Genomic DNA, 10,036 nt, shown 5'->3' with positions numbered 1-10,036 from the left:
TCTGATATACTTCACATTTTCTAATCCCATACAAGTAGTAGGTATATACTACATTAAGTAACAGTTTTGTACATTTCTTATTGTTGGTCGTCTTAAATTATATATTTTTTTCATTGTCCACTTTCACAAAATTTATATAATCTCTGCTACAGCATTTGACAAGGAGTCTTAAAATGCGCATACAACACTGAATCAAACAACAAACATTCTGGTAAGTCTTACATCAATAATTATCCTTGTATTTACTGTCTAGCGTATTAAAGTGATCTTGTTATTTTGCTGACCTGTGCAATAACTTATGATAAATGTTATATTTTCCGTGATTTTTGTTTTGTAAATCCCAAAAAACAATTTACGGATTTCTATTTCTATTCTAAGGGCCAGTTTCATAATCGAATTAAAGGGGCTTGAAAGTTAATGTTGGTTTAGAATGTGCTGATTACTATGGACTTGTTGACAAAAATTTGACATTCTAAACCAACATTCATTTTAAAGTTCCTTTAATTCGATTATGGCTCTAAGGTCCAGTTTCATGATCGAATTAAAGAGCACATTCTAAACAACATTTAATTTAATGCTCCTTTAAATTTGATTACAACTAATGCGTCATTTTTGAGTTATATGTTATGACGAGTTTTATTGAGACGAATAAAAAAATGATTCCATTATACCTCTGTACAAGGATATCATATCATATTTATCACTATCTGAAATTATACTGAAAAAAAACAAGGTTTTTTGTTTGGCGCTAATTCACGTTGTATTAATTAGAAGTTAATTAAATATATCTAAAATAACGATAATGATACTAGACAAAAAGTAGAGCAAAAATTAATCGTTTACTTGTTTATAATTTCAAATTTTGCTGCAGTTCGTGCGTAAATATTTATTATATAGGTACGTACGTGAGTAGGTACACCTGAGTAAGTATTTTTATCTGCGCAAAAATTTTATCTTAAATTTTGTAATCTAAATGTTGCGACGTTAAACGCAAATGAATACAATAATATAGTTTTCACCTTAATATTTAAGTTTCCATTCAATATTTATTAGTTAACAAATTTCATATTACAAAATGGAAAAAAAAAACTATAAAATAAATATTGAGTACGAATAATTGACAAAAGATATTTGAAAACTTAAAAAAAGATTCGAGCTTATTTTTCTCTAACACTATAAAAATAATAGTGCTTGCTTGATACCCGAAAATAATAGCTTAAAACAGATATTATTTTGTTAAAAATAAAAAGCTAAACAAAATGTAAATATTCTTAAATAAGGGTATTAAATTATAGTTAGTTGCACGCATCAGTTGATTTGTTTTTAATGAAAATTAAATGTAATTTAACAACATCAACATCGCCCACTTCCTTTAACTGAACAAAAGCCTTAATACTTTAATAATTATTCGGAATTTAACATTAATAATTATTTAGTTTACTAACACTGATAAAATTGAGTAGCTATTGTTTTTTTATTAGTACTGGATTGAGCTCCCATTTTAATTTATTATTATCGGAGTAGTAAAAAACTATTTCCTTATGATTTTCTTATTCTTCATATTCTGTAAACGCACCTCTTGGATTATGTAGTAATGAGTCAGAAATTCGTGACGAATGATTCACGTCATTATAATTTCACATCAGAGTGAATAGTGAAAGCAAGAGTTCCTCCCATATACCTCTATTCCCATGTGGCATACCCACATTGCACAGATTTTGCACAATGGGAAAATTTTCAAACAGAAAACTATTTCGATAAGATTGGAAATTATCACCTACTGTAACTGCGGTTCTTTTATCATCACAAAGACGTCAAACCTCAACTATCGTTCCCCAGACGTTGCATTTCACAAAGTTTTGTCTTTACCTACATATTTTGAAGTTGTACCATCTGTTGTCATTTTTTATTATAACATATGGAGCTTTATGCTTACGTTTGACGCAGGACAGAGAAGAGAACAAACGAAGGCAGAAGAAAGCACTTAAATCCTTAATTAAAGTAATGGGTAGGGTTCAATTGAGGTCTGAAGGTGCTGCACGCCAGTCTTGCGGTTCAGTTCACAGAAACAAAAACGAGCTCTGCTTGAGTTCTTCTTAATATGAATGATTTTGCCTCACCTGAATGGTGGGTTAGTCATCCTGCGACTCTCCAACTCGTGTTACCTGTTATTATTGACTAACACGTGGTTGGCTTCTGGTGTCGCACAAACAGTACCACAGTGTTTGAAGTTTAACAGTGATAAGTAAATATGAATAATATTTATAATCCTAAGGAGATTTACAGCATTCGGGGCGATATGTGCTACGTAAGTATACTTTTTATTGTAATTTTTAATAAATGCATGCATGTTACAACAATGTGTATATAAAAGGATCTCTCTGATTCTACAAAATCTTCGATTATTCTGTTTGTATTCTGATTATCTCAATATTAAATATTGAAACTATACTAGTACCACATTACCTAAGTCAGTTTTTTTTGACTGTATATTATTTAAATGTTAATAAAATTAAAAGAAATTGTAGTACAAAAAAGTAAATAATCAAGATGCCCTGTTTTAAATCAAATTTTCCATTTTCGTATTAAGAGTTTTTTTTTAATTCTATTTTTTGCATAAACGTAAGATCACTTTTTATCAGCTGCATAAATATATGTAAATTAATATCGTATCTTAAGCTTATATCATATCTTAAGACTTAAAAAAAAACATTGATAAAATTGTAAAAAGGCATACAACTTGGTGTATAAACTAATATACTTATCCTAAAACTTTACATAGCAAAACCCTAGGAGTAGATTTTTTTTCTTAATATCCACATTTTTGTAATGAATTAATAGGATGCGGCATTTACAATAATCACTAATTTATCATTCAACCTTGAAAAGTATGAAAAATTTTAAGTGAATCACTTGCGTAACCTTCTAAAAATCCAAGTACTAGTAATTATAGACGTCGTTCTTCCTATTGACGAGACGAAAAATTAAAATAAAAATATCTACAAGAGTAAAAAATATATTTTTTATTTATTTTAATGGTGTAATGTTCAAATTTGGAAACAGCAATTTTTTTAATCCTTTAATTAAAAGAATTGCTGCTTTACAATTTACAAAAAAAGTCTTTCGAGGATATATTTTAATTTGCTTTCTTCGATAACTATTTAAATATCTAAAAATAAAAAAAAACAACAATACCTGGTAGATATGCATCAAGACAAACTGTGGGACATAAACCTTCGGTTTGAACTTATTGATGTTACGATTTTTTCTTGTTAACTCAAATTTTATGTTGTCTTAAGTTACCACCAAATGTCTAAATTTATATCAGCTGATATAAAACTGCACAAAAAATTTGACGGGTTCATTGCTCTACATCTAATTAAAACCCATGACTAAAACAGTTCATTAAACAGTGTTTTTTAATTGGTTCACGTAGCTTCACATACGGGGGTCATCGATATTAAAATTGATCTGTTTATAAAATTATTAATAAGCTGCCCTGCGTTTATTATTCTGTTCCTATTATCAAAACAAAAGGTTGAAAATACGCTGCAGAAGCTTGAGGTAGAGCTTTAATGTCATAAACACATGTTTTGTGTGTTTATAAACTCTTCGTTATGATGTGCAAACCATCCGCAATGCCTCCATAAAAAATCCCACCATCTGTATTCTAAACCGATTAAACACCGTTTCGACACAACTCATCAATTTCAAATTTTACGATTATTTCCAAACATTTCCTTGGAATAAAGTTTCTGTTTTCCCCGTGTCCTCTTTACGTATTTGGTCCATTTCCTTCCGGTGCAGTAAATGTTGATAATTAGTAGTGTTTATGACTCCATCTAATAACGACGTACACAGAATGAAAAATTCAGAGCCTAAAAGTTATTTTTGTTTTTTCCATTTTCAACCAGGGAATTGTCCACATTGTGTAAGTTTGATTTTTAACATGCAGTGTACTGCAACTGCGGTCCTTTTACTCTTCAACTGTGTTTAATTTTCATATCCTCACCCACTACACTAGACAAATTAATTAATTGACCCCTGAAATCTGGTGAGTTAGTTGGTTTAAAAACAATACACAAGCACATAGTTGGATGATAATTATTTAAATATTTTATAGTGTCAACTAAGTAAATAATTATTATGCTGTTTCTGTGTTAGTCATCGTATTTAAAGAGGATTTGCCAGGAACAATGGATACCAAAGTGGTTATTAAAGAGGTAAAATGACCCCCTTTTTGTAGTGAGTGTCTGTGCATCCAAATCACATTACCTACTACTGAAAACAGGTAGATCTTCTTTTCATAATTAAAAATTAAAGTACATAGTTAAGTGTAAAATAAAATACATAAAATAAAAGTCAATTATGAAAAAAATGGGGTTTTATGTGGTAACACATAAGTACGCAACTGATTTCTCCTTTATTTGTTTGAGATATTTATTAAAAAAACAGGTTTTTAACAAAATATAAGTTAAAGCAGTTTTGGTAAAAATTTTGAAATTGAAAGGTGGAGAAGCAATTTTTTAATTTGTCAGTCATTTGTCAATCATAATCCTGTCAAAGAAAATTTTGAAAGAATTCAAATCACCCGTCACTGGTTTACAATGTTTGCAAGACAGTTCATTCGATTCGCCAGTTACGACGCGACCCGAAAAAATCTAAAACTTTCAAAAGCCTCTAAGGTCATATGCCAAGGCTTCACGGGCAAGCAAGCAACATTTCATTGCGAACGTGCCCTCGAATACGGAACTCTCCTCGTCGGAGGTGTAACTCCCGGCAAAGGAAACAAGAAACATTTAGGACTTCCGGTCTTCAACACGGTTAAAGAAGCCCGAGACGCCTTAAAACCCGACGTTAGTATAATCTATGTCCCTCCATTTGCCGCTACTAAAGCCCTGCATGAAGCCCTAGAGGCGGAAATCCCCCTAATCGTGTGCATAACTGAAGGTATACCCCAACACGACATGGTCAAATTCCGCTACAGATTATCCCGTCAAGACAAATCCAGATTAGTCGGCCCAAACTGTCCCGGAATCATCGCCCCTGAGCAATGCAAAGTGGGAATAATGCCCGCAATGATCCACAAAAGGGGATGCATTGGGATTGTATCCAGATCTGGGACTTTAACCTACGAAGCTGTGAATCAAACGACCAAACATGGGCTAGGCCAGACCCTAGTTGTGGGGATTGGGGGCGACCCATACAACGGGACGAATTTCATCGACTGTCTTGACATTTTCCTCAAAGATCCCGAAACGAAAGGAATTATTTTAATTGGTGAAATTGGTGGAGTCGCCGAAGAAGAAGCTGCGGAATTTTTGATGAAGAATAATACCGGAGAAAAGAGAAAACCGGTGGTTAGTTACATTGCAGGGCTTTCGGCACCTCCAGGCCGGAGAATGGGACATGCCGGTGCCATTATTTCGGGGGGGAAAGGAGGAGCTCCCGAAAAAATGGAGGCTTTGAGAAAGGCAGGGGTTATTATTGCAAAGTCGCCGGCGTTGATGGGGGATCATCTGAAGACTGAAATGGTGAAAAGGAAATTGGTTTAAAAGTTTTAATCTAAAGTTACTTGTCATAAGAAATGTTTTAAGAAATGAGAAAATAAATAAAAAATCGATCAAAACCACAAATCAAAATCAAAAGGTTTTTGATTTTATTTGATAATAATAATGCAGTTGAATCCAAAAAAGCAGGCAACAAAAAACTTGCAAATGGTGATACTATGACAAATATTATTCTGAGATGATAGGTGACAACTTATTTGTCATTTTGTGAAGTGTTGAAATTAGTTACTTATTGATTAGATTAAACGAAATCTGAAATATGTATCAGTAAGTTACCACAATGTTAAACATGTGAGAATATCCGTAAAAGTATTATTTTTTTGATTCAAAATGTTATGCAAAAGTAGTATGCACAATACTTAAAATTATGTACAAGTACAAATACCAAACGATTGAACAGGTAAGTTTTTTTTTAATGATAATAATAACAATTTTATATTTTGTTTACCTAATATAAACCAAAAAGAAATTTTTGAAAAGAATCTTATTCATACCGTTATTCTATTTTTTCAAAAAAGGGTAAAATTATTGTATTTATTGAGATCGTTTAGTATTCCGGATTATTTACTTATAAGATGTTACAACAAAAGTAGAGTATGATAACACATGATAAAAAACGAGGTCAATGGCACATTCGTGAAATAAGTTTTATAACTTTTATAACTTTATAATTAATTAAACTTAACAATCTTCAATTTTTGTATAATTTTTGCACTTTGCAATTTATAATTTCCTGGATTTTTTTTAACTTATAGAATTGTTAACTAGATTACTGTACTACAATAAATCATGAATTTTTTTATTGGTTTTGCCCAAATGATAACAAGTGTGTCACTAAATAAAGTAATTTCCTAAAACAGGATGTGATGATTAAAAATAATCACAATATACGTGCAAAAGCAGTTTTCTTGTTGATCATTTTAATTTTTGATAGTTTGTTAAAAGATAGGGTTTTAAAAAATCTCAGCACTTTTTTTAGTTTAAACAAATTATTTTTTTTATTTGATTTATATACAGTATGTCTCCGGATTGGGTTTACAAGAGGAAAAAAAAATATCTTTGATTTTACGCCAAAACTGCAAAGGGAAAACATTTTTTGCTTTATCTGAAACGAGCAAATCTGTAATTAAAACTTCATTATTCTAACTCAGCAGAAAGAAAAGTTCATTTTTCTCTTGGTTTTGGACTTAAATTTTTTTTTTCTGTTTTTAAGTCCTATCACATTGACGTTTTTTTTATTTTGACAATGATGTCACTTTCACAAATGAGTTTACGCAAGTTAAATAACAAAAATGTTTGTGAAAAACATAATTTTAATAAATACGAACTCAAAGAAACAGCTTTAATATAATGACATATAGTTGTCAAATAAATAAAACCGCCAATGTGATAGGACTTAAAAAGCAGAGAATAATTATTCTAAGTCAAAAATCAAAAAAAAAAATTAACTTTTCTTTTCACTGAATCAGAATAATGAAGTTGTAAGTAAGTACAGATTTGCTTGTTTCATCTTCTTCTTGGATCTTCTTGGTATGGAAACGATGAACAACAAAGTGGTCATCCTCAGGTGAGAATAAAACTCGAAGTTTTATTCTCACCTGAGGATGACCACTTTGTGGTTGAAACGCGTTGTGCTATTAAAATAAAAGTTTGGTGTGACGGACTAATCGTGTTTTTGTTCATTGCTTGTTTCAGGTGAAGCAAAAAATGTTTTTCCTTGCAGTTTTGGCATAAAATCAAAGATAAAAAAAATCCTCTTGTAAATTCAATCCGGGGACATACTGTATATTTCTATTTCATTTTTAATCTCTTTAATAAATTGAATGTTCTCGTTATTTTTTTGTCTGTATTTTATTTGTTTGTTAATTATAATTACCCAGTTTACTTGCGTACTTACTCGTAAAACGATTGCGAAACAAATTTTTGAGGCGATCGCATTTCGCAAAGTGTTTATTTAATTAAAGCCGAGGATAATGATCTTCAACAAGATAATTTTATTATACATTATGTGGGTCATTGTGCCCCCTTAAGAAGCAACCGCTTCCTTCTTTCTTGCACGTTACCTTTTCCTGCATTACTGTTTACAGAACTCGTTTAAAATTCGTCCTTTATGCATTTACAGGATAATAAAATAATGATGGTTACAGCGCCCTCTGAAGGAACACTTGACGAAGTCATCACGAAAAACATAGCAGGACTCGACAGAAACATCAACTTACAGAAGCAAACACCATTACAAAGACTGCGCAAGCGTTTACGTAGACGGATTTTGCTTGATACGTTGATATTTGTAATAGGTAAGTCAATAATTCGTCGTCTTATCGAATTTTGCAAATAATATGTATATCTCACACCGAGTTTATCAAGTCATGATTACGCACTCCATTCCGCTTTACACTCATTGATAATTCACATTGACTTTTGCTTCAATATCACTGAAGAGTCAATTTATCTGACGTTGAACAATTAGGTACTGTTTATTGCAACAGTTGAAACAGGCTGGCCATCAGTTAGTCCCATCTTGCCAAAGCAATTTTTTTTAACATTTTCTACAAATATTTTCTCTGTAAATACGTTAATTGCAGTGGGCCCATTAAGCACTTGCAAAAATAAACAATCTTAATTAGTTTCCACCATTCCACCGTTATTCTAATCCCATCACGAATTTCAATTCGTGACGCACTTGAATAAATTAGACTTAATCCCTTCCTGCAAGCTTTTAACTAAATTCCTGCAGTTATTAAGTAACCCTAATGTCTTTAATAACAGGTAGCATACTATAATGCAAGAAATATTGTGCTAAACGGCTTACGTAAAGATTTTCAGAACAGTGTTACCTTCATTAAGATATATCAAATTAAATAAATTTAAATTCATAACGTGTCTAATAAAAATTGAAATGTAAAAAATTATCATTGGCATTAAAGTAAGTACGTGTTAACGACTATGTACATAAATAAATGGTAGCAAATTTCATAAATTACTTTGTTGACATTTTTATTATTATGGTTACGTTTTTGCTTTAATTTTTCGTCTCCTTGTACGTAATATAAATCATTGAAAAATACATCTTCGATGTTTTAGTAAGTTGGAAACTTCAAAAAGAGATATCGTCACTGTCACAAAGTCGATAAATTCGTTCTAAACACCTGCAACATAGTTATAAGATTTTTCTATTAAACTTCCTCCAACTTTCTCACCCATCTTATGCTGAAATTCTCAAATTAGAATAGTTTGAAACTTGTGTACTTAAATAGGAAAAAAAGCTCGATCCCAGAACGGTTTGATTTATTTTCTTAGATTATTTGGTCACCATTTTAATAAATTTGTAGTAACCCCTTCATAATTGTCTTTTCCTTTCGCCCAGGTCAATAAATGGTGGCCGCCATCTAAAATACGATGCGTAGTCGCTACAAACTTTTGTTCAGTAAGTTCTTGATGCCCGGTCTTGATTTCCTATACTGGCCTGAAAGAATTTTAAGTAATTTCAAAGTTTTGTTCCAGTTGCCTTGTTAGTATGTCTAGTCGAATTCGGCATCATCCCCAATACCAAACTTGGGTTCATTTGCAAGGATCCGAAGCTGTCGTACCCCTTTAAAGGAGATACAGTTTCTGTGACAACTTTATTGATAAGTGCTTATTTCGGACCCGTTCTTATCATAACGTTAGTGGAAGTACTAAAAGAACACTCGTTCAAGAAGGTGCGCCTTGGGACTGTGTGGAGTTACTACAGAGAATGCCTTATCGGCGCCACTTTTGTTCTTCTGATAACCGAAGTAATTAAAGTCATCGTGGGAGAGCCCAGACCGCATTTCTTGGATTCGTGTGAACCCGATGTTAAGTGTAAAGAAGGCGCTTTCATAATCGACTACAACTGCACCAACACCCGTTTAAGCAACTTTTTCCTGAGTGACATCACGAGATCTTTTCCTTCAGGACACACTTCTGTCTCCTTATTCATCGCTCTCTATTGCTCGGTAAAAGAAATTTTGACGTAATTAAGAGTTGTGTAAAATATTTTTTTTAGTATCTCATCCAAATTCGCATTCCTTCGAAATCCGTAAGCACTTTGACCAAACCATTCTTGATCGCTGTTTGTCTCACGTGGAGTCTTTTATGTTCCTTGTCGAGGATAACTGATCGACGACATCATTGGTGGGATGTTTTGGGAGGAGCGTTTCTGGGACTATGTGGTGCACTTTATACGTTGAGTCTGCTTCATAGTAAAGAAACCATAGACAAAAATAGGCTCAGCAGAACGAGTACAACAATGACCACATTGTCAGACAAGAGTAAAGACACTCCAAGTGTTGTTATATAATCTAGGAAGTTTTTATACGTTTTCATTATTTGATTACAGTTATTTGTTGTAAATATTAGGACATTTAAAAATAAAATAGCTACTCGTGTATTCACTTGGGTTTTTATTGTGCCTAGACAATCTTATTTTTTGGCTTATAGAATAA

The 10,036-nt window shown here is 32.0% G+C and overlaps 2 protein-coding genes across 8 annotated transcripts; both read left to right on the top strand.

Moving 5' to 3' along the window:
• The first annotated feature begins 49 nt into the window (after positions 1–49).
• On the top strand, positions 50–9,985 carry LOC123010966 (phospholipid phosphatase 3-like). 7 transcript variants are annotated; one of them, XM_044408192.1, is made up of 4 exons: positions 50–211; positions 7,693–7,867; positions 9,075–9,547; positions 9,598–9,985. In XM_044408192.1, exons 2-4 carry the CDS (start codon positions 7,705–7,707, stop codon positions 9,889–9,891), a joined length of 930 nt encoding a protein of 309 aa, XP_044264127.1. In that variant the 5' UTR covers positions 50–211; positions 7,693–7,704; the 3' UTR covers positions 9,892–9,985. The 7 variants fall into 7 exon arrangements, with proteins under 7 accessions (XP_044264127.1, XP_044264124.1, XP_044264123.1 ...); XM_044408189.1 differs by lacking the exon at positions 50–211 and adding an exon at positions 2,039–2,308; XM_044408188.1 differs by lacking the exon at positions 50–211 and adding an exon at positions 3,846–3,931.
• Positions 4,478–5,643, top strand: LOC123010968 (succinate--CoA ligase [ADP/GDP-forming] subunit alpha, mitochondrial-like). The gene has a single exon (XM_044408195.1). The coding sequence runs from the start codon at positions 4,608–4,610 to the stop codon at positions 5,553–5,555; it is 948 nt and encodes a 315-aa protein (XP_044264130.1). The 5' UTR covers positions 4,478–4,607; the 3' UTR covers positions 5,556–5,643.
• Positions 9,986–10,036: the final 51 nt, after the last annotated feature.

Source organism: Tribolium madens, unplaced genomic scaffold (genome assembly GCF_015345945.1).
Source record: "Tribolium madens isolate multiple individuals breed KSU strain unplaced genomic scaffold, Tmad_KSU_1.1 Scaffold_91;HRSCAF=231;Tcas5.2_LG7, whole genome shotgun sequence".
NCBI classification, from domain to species: Eukaryota; Metazoa; Arthropoda; class Insecta; order Coleoptera; family Tenebrionidae; genus Tribolium; species Tribolium madens.
The sequence above is the reverse complement of the archived record's forward strand: the minus strand, read 5'-3'. Positions and strand labels throughout refer to the sequence as shown.

Bases quoted from the DNA above. Each gene is read 5' to 3' on its own strand.
- LOC123010966 (XM_044408188.1), top strand. From the start codon at position 3,863: ATGAAAAATTCAGAGCCTAAAAGTTATTTTTGTTTTTTCCATTTTCAA. The intron at 3,932-7,692 runs GTAAGTTTGATT...ATGCATTTACAG, and splicing joins CAGGGAATTGTCCACATTGT to GATAATAAAATAATGATGGT. The intron at 7,868-9,074 runs GTAAGTCAATAA...GTTTTGTTCCAG, and splicing joins TACGTTGATATTTGTAATAG to TTGCCTTGTTAGTATGTCTA.
- LOC123010968 (XM_044408195.1), top strand. From the start codon at position 4,608: ATGTTTGCAAGACAGTTCATTCGATTCGCCAGTTACGACGCGACCCGA.